Source organism: Pollachius pollachius (genome assembly GCF_949987615.1).
Source record: "Pollachius pollachius genome assembly, chromosome: 10".
In the NCBI taxonomy this organism is placed as follows: domain Eukaryota; kingdom Metazoa; phylum Chordata; class Actinopteri; order Gadiformes; family Gadidae; genus Pollachius; species Pollachius pollachius.
Window position 1 is genome coordinate 8,752,740 of NC_136943.1, and position 18,922 is coordinate 8,771,661.

Consider the following 18,922-nt stretch of genomic DNA (forward strand, 5'->3'; position numbering starts at 1 on the left):
GGCGGGATAGAATATCACTGTGATTTCAAATGCTCTCCTCTTGAAAAGAAAATGATATAAAAAAGCCTATCGTGGTTGGATGAGGAAACGGTGATGTGTTGCTTTGTATTTGCATGAGATGTGGAAACAGATGGGAGAGTGTATTGAGAATAAAGGTTAACCGAGTTAAACCTCGTGGCATTACCCAGTCGATACCAGTTTTACTAGTTAAGCTTGCTAAGTGGACGTGACGGCCACAGTCATTTGGATTTAGGGTTTATCTTCTTTACTCCCCAAACGTAACAAACGACTTGAGCGCTCTAACAAGTCGTAGTGGTTCTTCGAAGTCTGTAACCCAGTGACTCTTGTTAGACAAATCAAATGGGTTTGGGAATTGGAAAGGTGGATGGGAGTGGTTTTTAGTCTAAGCCAATTTGACTATGAGCTCAGACTTTAAGTGGGCCCAGGCTGCCTTGGGGAAATCCATCTGAGAGAGATTAACCGTGGGATTTAATGAGCGTAATGATCAAAGCCACGGCCACCTGTGCTATGGTAGGGCTAGCTAGGAAGGCAACAGTACCCGCTATAGGGATACATTTAGGACTAGCAAGGAGGGCTACACTGGCTTATACATAGAGGGTAGTAGAGTAAAGAGATACGATATACGAAAATATGTTCATATAAGATATAAATGTTCTGTATGTGTGTGTTCATAGATAAATAAATGCACAAAATAGACGGCTCTGGTCTAGGCTTTCTATCACAGACACCCTGAGAAAACAAAAACAAAAACAAAATATAACTTGTAGAACGAAACAAAATTCTAAATATTAATAGAATCCAGTATGATGGAAAGGCATTGCATTCCGTCAATCAAATATCTCCATGTGAGGATCCCACTAGTCTTGTTTTAAACAGTAATACACCTATAGCACTAGTGGTAGGCTGAGCGTGGTGTCATTATTGACTGAGCTGGCAGATATTTTATGGTATTTTGGTCTAATCACCGTTGCTACCACTCTCTAAATGTGATTTTTTTGTTGTAGTTTCTTTTTTTACAGAAATGTTGAATGACGCATAATATGTCAGTGTATAAAGACTTCAAACAGGAGGTAACATGTTTTATTTTTTCCTTCTCTCATTTCTCCCTCTCTTTCGGTGTATTTGACATGTCTTTTCATTTCTGGCAGCATTGTGTAGTAGTTTAGTATTTGGCACTTTATATAAAAGGCCTGGTGGTCCATCATCGCCGTGGCAGACCACCCCTGCCAGTGAACAGTCGTGAGGGGCAGCCGCTCAGAGCAGCAGGCTAGCCAGCATGGTGGAGGGGTTTGGGACGGAAGGGTCTGGATTGGAACTGGGATCTGGTGTTGGGATTTTGAGGTCAAAGGACACTACAGTGTTGGTAACTTGGGAGAGCATCAAGGTGCTAATGAGGCTTAACAGCACCGAAATAGCTACGCAGGAAGCTTTTATCTCAATGCATTATTATTCCGCCAATTACAACAGATTAGCAAGACAAAGGGGGTCTGCCCAGGGCGGATGTAGGTTATAGCGAAGGTGATCGCAAGGTCACGCTCCTGTGCTTTCTTTGGGTCTAAAGACTGCTTTTTTTTAAAGGGTTACGATGAGAACTGAATATCCGTAGACGCGGTGGAATGGCACTGTGCCGGGGCGACCAATCAGCACCCTCTAAAAACTGGCGAAAAGCGTGGCCACAAATAGCAAAGCCAGCATTGGAGTCAGCGGCTGACGGGAGATAGGAGATGGCTATGCCACATCATGCCGACAGATGCGTTAAGACTGAGAATGTACAAGGACTGGACTCCATCTCCACCACATGTCATGCAAACTGTGTGAGAACCGCAGGGAGATGGTTATGAGCGGGCTCGAAACAACAAATGATAATAATAATAATACTAATAATAATAATAATCATAATAGTAATGATAACTAATAGAGAACGAGATAAATAGAAAGGTGGCCAAGTAGGGTCGTATTGAGGGGGGGCGGGGGGAGAAAGAGAGAGCGAGAGACAGAGAAATAGAATCTGGTTGCTCGGGCTGAAGACATATCCCCCCCCCACCCAACCCACCCAACCCACCACCCTCCACCCACCACCACCCCATTTCCCTGCCCCAAATTCTTCTCAGAGCTGAGGGTGAGTGGTTTGTCCTGATTTTTCTTTTGTGGACAGAGTAGCTTGAAGAACCAGCAGGTGCTGTGGACGTCACTCTTCAGGCTGGCCAAGCAATGGCCCTTCGTAGCAAGGTCCCCCGAGGCAAAGGAAGAGCAGAGGAAACAGAACCTGGGGGAGGGCGCTCAAAGCAGTGCCTGCACAAAGACAAAAAATGAAAAGAGAAATTATGTTATTGTTTTTTTTTCCTTTTCTTTTAGCACATACTGGTATCGTATAAAGCATTACATTCTGTTAAGGTTTGCATGGGCTTCAACTTGAAAGGGACTGTCTTTAAATAAAAGATTCAGTTTTTAGTGTGTACATAAACACACACAATGCAGGGTTGAATTACACAACTGAGGTAATGGTTGCAGGTTTCCTGGTCTTTGATGCATATCAACACTGAAATCAGTGAGATAGAATAACAATTGTGTATTTCAGTCAGACACGGAGCCTTCCCCATGGCACTGATTTACAGATTGCCAATCCTATATTTTTCTTTGCCATCGACTCTGCCATCTCTCTCTCTCTCTCTCTTTCTCTCTCTCTCTCTCTCTCTCTCTCTCTCTCTCTCTCTCTCTCTCTCTCAGTTCCTATGACCCATCCCAGGGTTTTTGATTGAGTGTTACATTCAGTTTTCTTTGTACCACGAAAACAAGGATCATTCATTGATGAAAGCCTTTCTTGTTTTGAACGGTTACATATTTTTCTGACTGAGTAATGCCACAAAGGATGATGTAAATCTAATCTCTTGCTTGAGATTGTTCTGCCCCTGTCTTTATGCATTGTTTGCTCCTTGTTCTCGTGTAGGATATCTGCACAGCAAGAAGGAATCACAACTACATCACAGAATATGTGGATGTGTGCGAGATGCGGTACTAAGCCCTTTTAACATCAACAGTATTAAAAAAAAAGAAATATTAAGCCTTAAAACAATAATACCCTGCCTTTAAAATGTTCCACAACATGCTTGACTCCCTACTATTGTAATCGCACTTTAAAATGTTCTCCAAGCCTGCTCGAATGCATACAAAGGCCTACTAAGGTTTACAATGTCTCCTCAAGGATTCCCTCACATCTGGATCATGTAAAAACGAAAAAGTCAAACTCCTTCGCTTGGCCTAAGGTGACAGAGAATAATAGATGAGCTGCCTTTGATATTGAAATAGGGTGACGGTGGTGAGGGAAAGGGGCAGGGTCGGTGCGAGTGGATAACACTGTCAACTCCGTTCCCTCTACCCCCCTTCCTTGTTTATACCAGACGGCAATTAAATCCAGGCCAAATTGTGACATTTTTTCCCATTCAGTCCGTTCGCCTTGCAGCCATGTTCTCCCTGCCTGGTTCCTCTGGCTAATATCTCTGATTTACTCCAGCTTTGATCTTCCTCCTTCTTTGATAGGGCGTGGAATAAAGTGAAACTCCAGCTGCTGGTGTTCTTTCCCCTCCCTCTTCATCAGGGGGAAGGTTGGCAAGAAAGGAAGCAGATAAAAGCGTCTGGCTTGTCCTCGTCTCGATCGCTTGCGATGAGTTAATTCTCTTCCTTCTAGTGTTGTACGAGGAGCTTTCTTGGAACGTTTCTATCGTTCGAAAAAAACTAAAATACGATTGAAAACAGCCGGCCAAACTATCCGGTGAAGGCAAGCATGTTATTTTATTCCTACGTTTAAGAATAAAATGAAATAATAAGTTAAAAAGATTTTTAACTTATTAATTTTTTAGATTTAGTCGAGGGAGGGAGGGAAGAGAGATTCTTGAAGGACATGAACTATGACCCAGCGAAGCGTGAGAGGAAGCGGAGAAACAAACGGTGGGAGGGCTTCATCGTGTTGTGATTGAAGTGGTGTTTGTGAAGACACCATTGTGAGTCATTGATGCGTTTTGCTTTTAAAGAGATCCACCACTTCCTGAGGCTTTCCTCATTGTGTGGCCGCCATTCCTGACCCTGAAAACAAGCACTCACAATGCACAACCTCAGAGAGAAAATGCTCTTATTTTATTGGCAGAGTGCGAAACTTTAGTAGTCCTGTGTTTTCACTGAAGTGCAGAATGCCCTTGCCTGAGGACTTTGTTCATCGTCTTTCTTGCCTCGCTCGCTTCCTCTAAACAATACGTTATGACTTGCACTCAAAATAATTTATCATCCTAAGAAATAATAAAATAAGACAACTTGAGGTTTTCTTGAATCTGAATTCGATAAATTTGGTTTTATTGGAGTCTTCCTTTTGTCATACTCACCCTAGTTCTCGCTATGTGACTTATTTATGGTGGACCACTGCAGGCTAGCATTGTGTGTTACGCACCCCCTCGGGGGTTATTATGGCCTGGCGAGTTCTTCTGTCTCTGTCAGAGTCTGGGACTAGAGACATGTAAATTGTCATGGTCCATAATGTATACACCAGTCTACTGCTGCTGCTAATGCCCTTCAATACAAGAAGTGCAGATGAGGTAAACATCCTCACATAAGCTAGTCGGTCAAGTTTAGCTCAAACTGCTCATAATTGTCTGTTTAGTTTAGTTTCTATTTTGACCCTGTAGTAATTTGGATGAAAGTTGTTCATTATACAGGGGCAGAAAGTATATGTTTATTTTAATTGTACAAAATTATTTTGGGCAAGGGAAAGACAGAGTGTCTGAAGGGGTGACAGTTTAAATATTTTCACAGATTAAGAGATGAAATAACTTTGGCATAAAGACTTGCTTGTCTTAATGGGAAACTAAACATCCTTTCATGTGAAAGAAACACAATCACAACTCAGCTGAGAAACCTAAACCTCCCCTGTATTATCTCTAGTAAAACGATTAATTAATTTTATCTGATTGAAGGATAAGGTTCACTTTAACTCATTGGTCAGGATTCCCAGTATATTTTTCCCCCAACTAGAGCAAATATATTAAATTACATGGCATTACACAAACCTACCTGTAGAGTACTATTGAAGGACCAAACAATGTAATGCACTGTGGTTAGGTTTGCTGAGCTTTTTTGTATGCCAACAGATAACATCTCTGTGTGAGTTCAAAGGACTCCTATTGGTCATTGAAAGAAAGCCATTGAAAGATATTCCAGACATCCTGTTATAGTTTTACTTCTGCCTTAGATTCCCCAAACAATACTGAATTACTCATTTATGGGCGAAGTTTAAGACATTTATGCCTTTTTGCGGCATGATATGAACGACGCCATTAAGCACGAGACAAGACTTGAATTGGCCGTTTATAACTGCCCCCATTACGCAGCAGTAAGAAACTCAAAGCGACGTCAGCTAAACAATGGCGTTGCGTCACTCCCATGGAATTCCATTTCCAAGATCATGAGAGGATTTCAGTCTACAGCAACACCCTCGCAGCCGTTCTATCTCGTTTCATCGCATGGTTTCCACTCGTTCCAAGATTACTTTAGTCTCCAGCAAGTCCCTCTCCGTTTGACCCTCCTTTCATTCGCTTCATCTCATTGTTTTCCTATGTTTCACCCCATCTTTCCTGCGTGTAGCCACGTCACAATCTTCCCCTCCGTACACCTTCGGGTAGAACCCGCGTCCGAACCAGCCGTCGTTCAGAGGAACCCACCTTGTTCTAGAACGGCATGGGCCCCTTGTGGGAGAGACGGGGCCGTGGGCGTCTCCTCTTCCAGCCCGCGGGTCTGTGGGTCTGTCCGCCCCGGCCCGGGTTCTGCGATGGGACCCTCCTGGGCGGGGCGCCGTCCTCAAGAGCTCTGCCGCGGTCCGTGGAGGCCATGGGACCTGGAGGGGGGGGGGGAACAGAGGAGGGCATGTCAGAGGGTTCTCTCCAGCGAAGGACGTTTCGCATTGTAGTCTACGATGGAGAGATTATATATGTATATATATATATATGTGTGTGTCTATGATTCGATTTTCAACACAGCAGGAAAAAAGGGAGCACATGGGTAGATGAGGAGAACGAGACGTGTGTGGGATTTGTGTGTGTGTGCGTGCGTCTGTGTTTGTGTGCAACAGTCAGCCCACCCAGGATTGTAGTTCATCAAAGCACAATGTGGGGGAACCAAAACAGGGCATCCAGAGCTAGCCAGCACGCCAGAGAGCTGTCAGTAAAGCCCGACCCCGGTGTGCCATGTCTCCACCACTCCCCGTCAAGATTACGAGACGGATCAAGACACCAGCACCCTTCACCTGGCAGAAGTGCATCCTTTAGTGCCATGGCGTTGACCCCGTCCCAAACCCCCCAAACCCCCCAAACCGACCCAGATGGTGGACATGGCGAAACCTCACGAAACAAACCTCACGGAACGAACGTGGTGTGTGAACGCGTCGCGACTGAGGGTGTGCATGTGTGTGTGTTAAAGAGCGATCCCAGATGTTTTCAGTCATCTCTCAATAAGTGTGGCCTGATCTGTTTAAGCCCCTTCCCACCCATCCCCCCCCCCCACACACACTTCCAAATGGGTTGATCCGCTTTGGTTTCTCTGTGACCTTTCAACCTTGCCCAAACTCAGAGGACCCCCACTTGGTTATTCCTTTAGGTGTGTGTGTGTGTGTGGGTGTGTGTGTGTGGGTGGGTGTGTGTGGGTGTGTGTGGGTGTGTGTGTGTGTGTGTGTGTGTGTGTGTGTGTGTTTGGGGGGGAGAAGATGTTGAACACATCTTTACTTGCAATTCGATATTTATTGTGGTTGATCTTTCGCACCTCTTTTATTTCATTAGTCCCATGAAACTTTACTATGTGTGTCGGTCTGGCTGTTTACAGAGTAACATCAGGTGTTGAATATCTTGTGGATAGAAATAGCAGTTGGTCAGTATTCATTTAGTTTGGAATGGTGGCATAGAATTTAAATGATTTGCTCCATTTAACAAGCCCAATTTTCTAACACTTTCCAGCTCTTGGCAGTTTATTCAGTAAACAGTTAAGGCGGTAAAAACGGCAGTGTAGTTGCTGAAATTGTAAGATGCAATTTTTAAAACACCTAAACATAAGGCTAACTTTGAGAACCAATTGATCGCCATGTCTCAACGTTAAAGACTCATTCTAATTAGGTTTTTCTTTAAGAAAATAAAAAAAGATTTACGTCAGACAGAAATCCTGTCAATCCGTCAGGCCGTGAAAGACACTGGCACCGTTTTTAGGGTTCTCCAGAGAATGGACTTCCTAGGGTTTACGAGCTGCTGAACAAGCAAAACCCCGGCAGATAACTGCCACAGAGGTGAGAGAAGGCGGGAAAATGTCTACTCAAGTTGGCTATTGAGCAGATGTCAAAGCCATGTTATTTTTTCAGGCCTGGTTCTACAACTTCAACGAAATTGTCAAGAAACATCAAGCCCGAGTACTTTCTCTTTCATTCCCAGCATTCAGAGGAGACTGCAGACTACGTTCAAGACGTCAAGACGTTTGGAGTCTTGGTCTTGTAAATCAGGGAGTTCCACTTGGTCTTCTTGAACAGACATGTTGTGTTTTTTTGTTTTTTTGGGGGGGATTTTTGTTTTACAACATCTTAGCAGAAATGTAGAAGTAGAAGTCATCGTTACCCATTCGTAGAACAAACAATGACCATCCTCCTAACAATAGCATCTCAATTACTTTCGACAAACCTAAATGGTTTCCAGCATGTAAGGGCAAACAATAGTCGATTGCAGGATAAGCCAGAAAGCTAATTTTCTTCAACAAACACATTGGACATTATGAATGTAATAATTTGAGTGAACAGTAGGGTAATTAGTCTGTGTCAAGGCAATTCTGTGTTGCATATTTCTGCATCCAAAGCCAGACTTTCCCCTGTAATAGTGTTAATCTGTACATTATCCTCTTGTTCTTGCCCCAGATATAGAGTAAATGAGCGATGTACATTCTGAACTGAATAATCAGAGGCTTTATCGGCTTACTGAAGCTTTATTTTATGGGAATATGAGCCGGAAACACAAATTACAAAAGTATACACACATGCACACACAAACACAAACACAAACACACACACACACACACACACACGCACACACACACACACACACACACACACACACACACCACACAGCACACAGCACACACACCCACACACACAGATACTCACAAACACATGCACACAGATAGAAATTGTGCCATAATTGCACCTGAGCCATTTGTGCAGAATGTAACTCACAGGGCTGTTCCTCTCGGCTGTGCCTCTGTCTCGCTCGCAAGCAAGCCAAGTCTGTAATGAGACAATTTAGATGTCTCCTGTCATGGCGAGCTGTCAGCTGAAGCTCAGCGCTGGGGAGAATGACTCCTTCCCATGATTGTCTTGACGAATCTCAAACCATCCATCTCAGTATAGAATAGAAATTGTGTTATGAAAGCTGCTAAAAATAGCTTGTTTATTTCCCCAGTGGAAAGTGGGAAACCTGCAGTTATGCCACACTGTAACCCGCACTTGGCAGACCCACATGATGGTGACAGACATGATAAAGCGAGATTTGGGGGTCTGTGGATCCAAAGACGCATAGCGTGGAGTCAGATCGACAGACTTTAAATGTGCAAGCGGGTAACAATTAGGAAAAGTTAATTGGACGATAACTCACCATGGTTATCGTTGTCTAACGTATGTTTGATTACTTTGTGTTTTTGCCAGCAATCCTATTACTCTCACTGCGGTCCATTCCTCACTGTTCATTCCCATTTAATTGCTTCATGTTTACGTTAAGTTAGCAGAAGGATAAGATCTAGCTTCAAAGTGTCCTTATCTCTCAATTCGACTACCTCAAAACCCCCCCGGCTTTAGACTTATTCCAGCAAATCCCAGAATGTCATCCTTTCAGCTGGTAATTCCCTCATTAAACTTTAATAAAGCTAGAATTCCAGGAATGTCCCTGCCTACGGCCACCAATGCTTTTTTTTCTGCCCATATCTCCCTCCTACTGGAGGGGACCACGGTTTTTGCTTTGGCTCGGTGGAGGTTATAGTGTCGCGGAATGTCCACTCTGCTCCACGTTCATAATGAATCGTTCGGTCAGCTGATGCCTAATTTCCCACTCTGGCTTCAGCACACTTCCAAGAGACCATCCATCACGCTGTGTATTTTCATTGGCCGGGCCCTCTGTCTTCTCCTGCCCATGCTGAACGAGCATTACTGACAACTCGCCCGCCACCCCTACCTCCATCCTCATCCCCCCCCGCCCCATCTCGCCCCCGGTCGATTCCCAGCGGCCTGTCATGGAGACTCAAGGAGTTATGGTGTGCATCTCTCTCTGCTCATCTGGTCAAAGGGAGAAAAAAAAAGAGACAGCAGTGCTCTGGTTCGATGCCAACTTCATCAATCGCCCTCATGGCGGCCTTGAGCCAGACGTACATCACACAGCAGCCAGGGATGCTGGCTAGTCGATACACGAGCGCAAGAGAGAGCCTCGCAAATGGGTTTAGCGTTGCCCGCTGAGGATTGTCAGGTCCGACGTACGCTGCTGAATGGATCGCATATCCAATGCACTTGTAAATGTAGCCCATAATGGCCGACTAGACTCTCAGCAGGCCATGAAAGATTAAATAAGTTTGCGATTGCAATCGCAGCGAGTTGGAAGGGGCCGCGGGCCAAAGAAATAGAGGCCATTGTTTGCGGGGATCACGTAGAAAAGGACAGTCGAAGCCGAATTATTGCCGGTTCGATTTCAGTCAAACTGAATCATCCGCAGCGATTCCACTGTTTATTCTCATCACTTTGAGACACACTGGTTACGATTCAATCAGATGTTGCCTCATTTGCTTGAGTTAATTTTCATAATTTACATTCAGCGTTTAAGCATTCACATTTCGATTGGCTGAACATTTGATTGCCCGTGTTTCTTGGGGTGTTTTTTCCCCGTGTGTCTGCCAGCCCACCTCCTGTGACAGCTCCAGGGAGCGAGAGCCGCTCAGCACAGTTTGAACAGCGGTAACTTGATGTGTAAACAAGCTGCTTTGCTATCATGTAAATTAGGGCACTGGCCTGGAACATTAGGAGGAGAGGAGAGGAGAGGAGAGGAGAGGAGAGGTGAGGAGAGGACAGGAGAAGAAAGGAGAGGAGAGGAGAGGAGAGGAGAGGTGAGGAGAAGAGAGGAGAGGACAGGAGAAGAAAGGAGAGGAGAGGAGAGGAGAGGAGAGGAGAGGACCCGAGAGGAGAGGAGAGGAGAGGAGGGAAGTGATCTCTTTGTCTTTACCTTTTGATTTGTCATCATATCATGACTAAATTGTTACAGTGATTAATAGCAAATAGTAATTGAGCTTGTTCTGAAGAAAACCTTAATCAAACGCTGTTCTCTTTCCACCATTATAAAATTCCTTCCGCAATTTGATCTTAATAGTCCTAGTGAGCTGGACCAGCCCACATCATGTCATTGTATATGATGCAGATGCATACATAAAGGGAATCTCCATCACGGTTACCCTATAGGTTCTTTGTTTACAAAAACGTCCCAACTTAATTAGCATTGTTGCGTAATTTACCCAGGTCCTCTTTTATCCTAATACAGTATGCACGTTGGGTCCTCATGGGTGACACTTGGAAGCCTTAATCCCCTGGCATGTGTAGCCATGGTTATTACCATGACGTCGGAGAAGCTCGCTCTGTTGTCGCCGTAATGAGCCCCCTTTTTTTCATTCACTAAAAAGAGCAGCTTGAGCCAATGAATCCCTTTATAGCATGCTAACGCTACAGACACGCTAACCCACACACGACGCAGGCAGACACAGACACACACATATGCCATAGCCTGAGATGCCTCCCACTACATAAGCACATAAGGGGATCAGGATTATTTAGGCAACGGTGAAATCGTGTCAATCGTGCCAGTACGAGAGAGCACAATCTCTTTAGCGTCGACTGCGCCCCATCCACTCCAAACATGAATGGGTGCTTAAGGAAGACCTCACGCTGTTCTGCATTGGCAATGCTCAGCATCCGTGCTCCCCCTTTATGTCCCTCTGAGGCTGAAGTTGGGAGTGCTGCTTATCGTACAGCTATTAGCAGCCACGGGCCTCGGAAGAAACTGGTACCGATTGCTTCGCCGACTTCCAGACCATGTTACCATGGCAGCGGCAGTCAAAGCTGCTCAGTCAGGAGGAAGAGGAATGACGTTGTCAGCTGGGTGAAGATGAAGAAAAAGCACCAGGTTCCCAGTTTATGCGTTTGAGGTGCGTTACAGTGGCATCTTTTCAAACCCCTTTCCCAGGACATTAAACACGTTGCTTTATATCTGTCTGTTCCTCTTGGAGGTGGTTTCGGTTGTGCTTATTGTCGTTGCCGGTTTGGCCCTGTTTGATATGCAGCATTGTTGTGGCTGTGATAATGCCAGGCTTGTTGCGGAACTGAAGGAAGGCTTTGTCTACATGTAAAATACACAGAGGAAACTCAAGTGCATGAAAAAGTTGCTCTTCCTGAGCAAGCATTGCAATCCTCCCCCCAAACCCCCCACCCCCGCACCCTCCCAACACACACACACACACACACACACACACACACACACACACACACACACACGTACACACACACGCACACACACACACACACACACACACACACACACACACACACCCTGTCTCTTTGCAATTATCCTGAGAAACCAGATCCCCCCACCTCACCCCACCCCCAGCACCCCCCCACACTTTCCTTGAGTCTCTCTACAGATGTCCCCCCCCCCTCAGTGTCCCTCGGGTGCCTGGCGGGGGTCTCTGGGGCGCCGAAGTATGCGTTGCTCCTGAACGAGGTAGGGTGCGGGGCGATGAGGTGTGAGATGGCCTGCTCTGCTATGATCAGAGCACCTGGGAGTTCAAAGCTCTGGCGCGCTCACGGTGGGGCTGGGTGTGTAGAGCTTGCAAATGAAAACCCACGGTAACTACAGAACTGCCTGTTGGTTTATTCACACCAAGCCACTACAGTGGCAAAGGGGTGAACCGATGGTGAGAAGGTAACTATAGGTCAGAAGGCAAAGCCCCAGAACAGATGCAACACATGTAAGACTCACACCCAAACATAATTGCGTTTCAATCTCATTTACGTCTAGGGTTGCCTCTCTATAGAGAGATGATGGAGTCGCAGGAAGCAGAACAACAAGCCTTGTTTTGTTGCAGGCTATTCGGGTAAACATTGGTGGGGCCGTAGTGGCAGGTAAAGTAGGTGAGTCCGCCAACCGAGCACTGGCCTGATCTCTAGAGACAGCATGTCAAGGGCAAAGAGGATCCTCCGCCCATCCGTTTCCATGGGCACACTAATCAGATGTGAAGCAGGGCCCCTCCCTCGCCTGTGTCACCGCTCGCCCCATGCTGGGAGCCCGCATGCCTTCCTCCCGTTTGAGAGGCGAGCGAGAGAGGCAGAGAGAGAAAGAGGGAGGGGGGGGGGGGGGGGGGAGAGAGAGTGAGAGAGAGAGAGAGAGGATATGATAAAATAGAGAGAGAGGAAAGAGAGAGGGACCAAAGCTGTCCAACGGGGAGAATGGGACCTCAGCCTCTCCCAGTAGCATACGTACTGGGAGGAAAAATAGCATCAACATTGCGTCAGATGAGGATGCCTCCTCACCAACCCACAAGATGCAAAGTAGCTATTTTGATCGACTTGATGCCCAATCTTTATCGCCCGAAACAACATAAACAAATAAATAGAATAACATTTTAAGCGACATCAACGCTGTAAGATACCTATTGTTCAACACACAATGTACGGTTTCATCGACCTAACAACCTGATCATTTAAAATCAGGGCCGCTAAAGATTTTTATGTGCGGTACTTCAAACCAAACATAAAACTCCTGCTGCTCCTTATTGATAGATTGAGCTGTCCAGAGTGGCAGTGCAGGTAAGCCCTGCAGCCCAGAGTTTGTTAGTCCTGCACGGGCACATGGTACCCATTAGCGGCCTGGATAAACTGTTTACCTGACAGCGATGGGTGTTTACACATTCCATATATTGTTTCTCCCTTTTGACTTTCATAAACATCTGCTCATGATCTGGGGGTCCTGTAGTGAAGCTAAGGGGGTGGGGGGGTAAAAAGAAGGTAGAGATAGAGGGACGCAGCAAGGGGCCCTGTCTTATCCCAAAATAACCATCAGGAACCAGGCGGGGGAGAGAGAGAGAGAGAGAGAGAGAGAGAGAGAGAGAGAGAGAGAGAGAGAGAGAGAGAGAGCAAGAGAGAGAGAGTGTTTGGGGCTATCAGTCAACAGCAGAACCTTCGATCGCCCTGTGTCTCAGTTGACACCAACCCCCGCATAAAACGTCCTCCAGGGACAAAGTGTCATTGGATACAATAGATAAAAAAATAAAACAGGATGACAACTTCCTAGTCCTTAAATAATGTATTATTTATTAAACAGAGGCCTCTTCTGTTGTTCTGCATGTGTGTGTGGCCACAGAAGGGAATCAGTGTCAGATGGAAGTGATGTAATAATGATGAAGGATGTCCTGATTTTGGTTCCCACTTCCTTTGGGTCACAGGGCAGGAGCCTAGGGTCCAAGGAGGGGCTATCTAGCCCTCTAAGGGTCCTGGGGAATCTAAGGTGCACCACAGATGTTGATATGTTGTGTCCTAGGGCTTGGATTCGGTCTGATCCCAATAGAGACGTTATTATGTTTTTTCACAAATCCGACCTAATATGCTATAGCCCTGATCCATCATCCCATCATTCCTGATGATGAACCCACAGACAAAATTCCTTGTTCTTCCTAACCAGTGCCAGCTGTTCAGTGCCCTCCCAAAAGTCTTCTGATCAAACTGTTTTCTGTTTAAAGCTTTAAGTGACTTGGACTTTTTAGCTTTTCTAAACTGCTAGTTTAAACCGACTTATTCGAATAATCGTTCAAAAAAGAGTTTCAAGGGGGCGTTGTTCCACAACAGTGCGTGACATGACAGGAAGGTAATATTTTTACCTCCCCAAATTCCCACAAATTGAGCATGAAAGCAATTAAAGTGCATGTATTGTAGAGTCCCCAATATTGACTCTGCAACGCAGTGCGGTGTTAATTAAAACGTCTACTCCGATCGTGATCAGGAATCCGATCTGTTTCGGCCACCACTATATAATGTAACACTTAATGTTCAAACAGAGAGCCATAAATCACCTTGTTTTTCGACCCTGCTTCCCAATTGTGCCGTTTTGAAAAATATCTGTCTCTAATTAACTTGTTGGGGGAGAGAGCGAGAGAGAGAGAGACAGACCAGAGAGAGGCCAGAGTGAGACCAGAGCCGGCTCAGCCCGAGGACAGGGTCTTGTGGTTCAAAAAGGTCTGGTTAACAAGCAGACTGTGTAACCCCCCCACCAGAACCCACTGCTACCCCCACGCCCTTTGTCCTGACAACACCGGTTGTTCCCTCAAAGTTCAAAGCCTGGTTAAAGTGCCACTGGGCAGCTTGTTAGTGTATCGAAATGTAGCGAAAACTGAAATTGATCTGAAGGAAAGGTTCACCACAGCAAACTTGCCATATCATCCATTTCTACACATTTTTAGACCGCTAGCTGGAACAGTTTTGGGGTTTCTGTGGGTTCGGTGTATGTAAATGTATTCCTTTTTCGCTGGCCTCTCTGTCTCATTTAGTTCCCCGTGGCCTCACGTTTACCCTTTCCTTTTTGGGGTTTTCACCACACATGCTCTCAAGGCGATGTCTCAAGTGAGAAGATTTATTTATTTAAAGCATTCTGAATTGCATTACGACAGTTGGTCCAGCCAGTCCCATGTGCCAAAGTAATCAAAGGGCTGAACTCTCTGAGGAGGACCGCTCGCCCCAAAGGTTAACCTTATATCCCTTGCAGATGAGTTAGGATTTCTCTTTAATCTCCTCTCGAACTCCTACCCTTTCCTCAGCCATTGTGGTGCGCCATTGAAGCTGGTAGGTAGGGGGATATTCTACAGATGTCGGCAAAGCTGTCCACAAAAAAGCCTGGTTGGTGTATAAATCTCGACCACTGTACATCGAGGATTATGGCTCTAATGCCAAACAGACGTACGCATTCTGGATGCCTAGGCAGAGCCACGAGTTCAACAGTTTGAACATTTTATAGTTTTTCAACTTGATCTTCAAGAGTCCCTCAACGGGATACATTGACATAATATGAGATTCATCTGGGTTTGTGTGTGTGTATTATTCCCTGCCCTGTATTCCCTCACAATGATGCATGGGTATCAAAAACCGGAAATCAAGGTGATGCATAAAATAGATCCAAGAACTATTGAACGTGTCTCTTGATGTTTGTGTGTGCGTGCGTCTGTCCTGTGTTTCTGTGTGTTTCAGACTAAAAACCAGCTGTCACTTACAAGCCCCAGTGCCTCAGAGAAAAGCCTTGGTGCGTCTTCATAATCCCGTAATAACCTTTCCACTGAACCCCCTCGGATGTGACTGTTTGCCCCGCTGTTATTATGTTATTCCTGGACATCTGGAAAAGTTTCCCTGTTTTTCTTCTCCCCAGCCGACATAATCACATCCACGGTCAAAAACACCTTCTTTACATTAGAAGCTCTCGTGTGGTGAAAAAGCAAGGATCATGATTTAAAGCTTCCTGGTGCGCTGTTTGCTTTGGGGCCTATTGATGTTGTTGAACAAAATATCCAGATTGTTTCAGACTTTTTTTTCTTCTTTCTTCTCTGTGGGCCAGTGGCTGCCTGAGCCAGTAGCTGCTCACAAACACCATCCCTCCCCTGGATCCTTAACGCTCTGCTGTGCGTGTATGTGATGCTGGGGGTGTATGCTGGTGGCTGGGGCTGTGGTCGGGGCCGCCCCAGCTCCTACATCAAAGTTAAACTCGGAATAATACCCGCCGCTGACAGCCGTCTTAGCACCAGCTCTGTGAATGTCGCGGTGGGTGATTTCACTCACTGATAACAGCCTCCTCTCTGCACCTGAGAGGCAATCAGGAGACAGCGAAAACATGCACACAATCTTTTCTTCTGTGTGTGTTTGTGTGTGAGTGATGTCAGTGTGTATATATGTGTGTGTGTGTGTGTGTGTGTGTGTGTGTGTCACACGTGTGTAAGTGTGTGTGTGCCGCATGTGTGCGCGCCCGGGTGTGTACCTATGATGGTCTACGCTGGCCTGTTGTTTTTGTCCTGTGGGTCCCTAGACGCCGACGGCCTGTAGTGTTTCCATTGGAAGGGGAAAACAGCAGCTTCAATATCGACGAGGAGATTGCTGCCTTGAGAACCCAGGCCTATTTCCTGAAGAAGGATTGTTTACATACCAGCCATAAGAGTTATAGGCGGGAAGAGCGCAGGTATCCACTGAAGGATGAATTATAAATACCACATGTCTACTACTGTGGTGCGGTCCACTCTGGATGCGGAGTGCTTTTTTACGGATGGGTAATTGAAGCGAGGCTCAAGGATGCTCGTAGGACATGTGCAAGGCCGCAGTACTTGTGTTGTGTTGACACTGAATGGATTCAGAAAGCTGTGCTGCTGGTTTATTGAAGCGGCCTGTTGCACACTGTGTTCCCCGCTGACAAACACGCACACACACACACACACACACACACACACACACACACACAGACACACGCGCATGCAGAGATACAGTCACACGCACAGGCACACACAGACACACACACACACACACACACAGACACACACACACACACGCGCATACAGAGATACAGTCACACGCACAGGCACACACACACACACACAAATGCAGAGTTACAGTGACACACATGAATGCACATGCAGAGATACAGTCACACACGCACACACACACACACACACACACACACACACACACACACACACACACACACACACGTACACACACAGTTCTGTTGGTTTGTCAGCTGAAGACTGAGCAAGCACATTGCACATTTACCTCCCCTCCCCCACTAAGAATACAAACATGGAGTTATTCACACACACACATGCAGAGATACAGTCATCCCCACCCTGAATCTAGCAGAATCTGAATCTAGCAGATGCAGCTCCATATGTACCAATCTGAACCTCACCCTTCCAATGACAAACTCTACAGTATACCCCACCCTCAAAATTGTGGTCTCCCTGACAATCTCATTTCAATCTTATTCTCTATTGCACACTCATTCAATTATGCACCACCATGTGCATGGCTGCATGCATCGATTCATGCAGACACACAAACATACACACATACACACATACACACACGCACATACACACACACACACACAAACACACACACACACACACACACACACACACACACACACGACACACACAGATGCTTGGGAGACGGAGCCTACTCAACTAGAAAAGCGTTGTCTGGAAGATGAGAGGCTTCACACCCCCAGCCTACATGCAGAGCCCCCTTCCCCGACACCTCTCTGCATGCACATACTGTAACACAGTGCTTGTGGCTGCGTAGCCGCGCGGCTCCAGCTACCAGGGCCGTCGCTTCCCTCCCCACGCCCACCGAAGGCGCCGCAACGCACTCGCAATCGCAATCGCTCTCGCAATCGCTCTCTCTCACCCCGGTCCCTCGTCTTGTATATTTCCCATCTCTCTTTTTCTCTCTCTCTCTCTCTCCCTCTCTCTCCACCTCCTGGTCTCTCTTAATCTTCTCTCTCCATCTTCTGGTCTCTCTATCTCCTCTCTCATCCCCTTTCTCTCTCTCTCTCTCTCTCTCGCTCTCTCTCTCTCTCTCTCTCTCTCTCTCTCTCTCTCTCTCTCTCTCTCGCTCTCTCTCTCTCTCTCTCTATCCCTCCTACTGTGCTCTCTATCTCCTCTCTCCCCTGCTCTCTCCTTTGCTCCACTATCCCCATATTTCTCTGTCATTTAAGCCCAGATGCTCTTCTAGCGGTAGGGAGTGGTGGTTTGGGGGGGGTGAACGAAGCACATAAGCAGCATGACTTGAACAATGTTGGGGACGGTGATAAGCCTCTGGGAGCCTCCTTTCTCTCAGGCGACCAGGGGTGTAGGGTGGTGGGCTTTCAGGCGTGGAGAATGCTTAGCCACACGCAGGGCGTGAAAAACAAACGCTGGCCTTAATGCGAGATAATTGCTTCCCATTTACTCATGTGAGCTCCAAGCCACGAGACAGAAATAGCACGTCACTGAAAGCGAATGTGCTGCCGGGGGGGTGAATCGGAAACTGTGAGTGCTTCGCCCCGTGGATCGATACGCGGATCGGACAGCAGCGAACCATGGAGCCAACGCATCGTCCTCCTGCCCCATCACATCCACACTCACCCTGTGGACGGCACTGCATCTTACACACTTCGCAAGCAAACAGCTCCACCCCATCCAGGTGTATGCCTGTACTATAGAGACACACACACACACACACACACACACTCGCCCGCACATCTATATGGCTCTTGCAATGGGGCTGAACAGAACCACTATGTCTGCCAAGCAGCTGTAGTTCATAGATAGGTGACAAACCCGGGAGGGGTCTAGACATTGACACAGGACTAACACTGTTGTTTTGTCACACCGCGGTGCTACCTGCAGAACACATCTGCAGCCCGGTCCCTGGGTCTCCCACACTGATCCCCCAGACCTGCCTCTAACAAAGCTCCTTAATCCTACCAGCCACTGAGCCACCAAACGCAGCTCTGCTTTGTCCTCGACTTGTTGTACTTTAATTGAGATAACAGATCCATACTCAACAGAAGCGCTGCAAAAAATATACACATGGAGACAAGGCAAGCCAGGGACAGGCAACGGGAGACTGTACTGTGACAAGGTATTGAGATTGACCTGCTCGAGCAAAGCGCTCCGCATCTGGAATCTGTGGAGCCACAGATTCGATGCGAGAGCGTCCTCCCCGTCATCCAGATGCTCATCCCTTATCTCTATCACATTAGCCTTGCTTATCTTCACAATTTGGTTTGAAGGATGGGACACT

The 18,922-nt window shown here is 46.5% G+C and overlaps 1 protein-coding gene across 1 annotated transcript in view; it reads right to left on the bottom strand.

Annotated features, from left to right (window-relative positions):
• Nucleotides 1-2,140: 2,140 nt before the first annotated feature.
• apln (apelin) overlaps nt 2,141-18,922 on the bottom strand; it is a 17,893-nt gene continuing 1,111 nt past the window's right edge. The window contains exons 2-3 of the mRNA XM_079744918.1: nt 5,727-5,899; nt 2,141-2,313 (exon numbers count right to left, since the gene is read on the bottom strand). Coding sequence (XP_079601044.1) covers nt 5,733-5,899 — 167 coding nt within the window. The 3' untranslated portion in view covers nt 2,141-2,313; nt 5,727-5,732. The remainder of the gene's footprint in view (nt 2,314-5,726; nt 5,900-18,922) is intronic.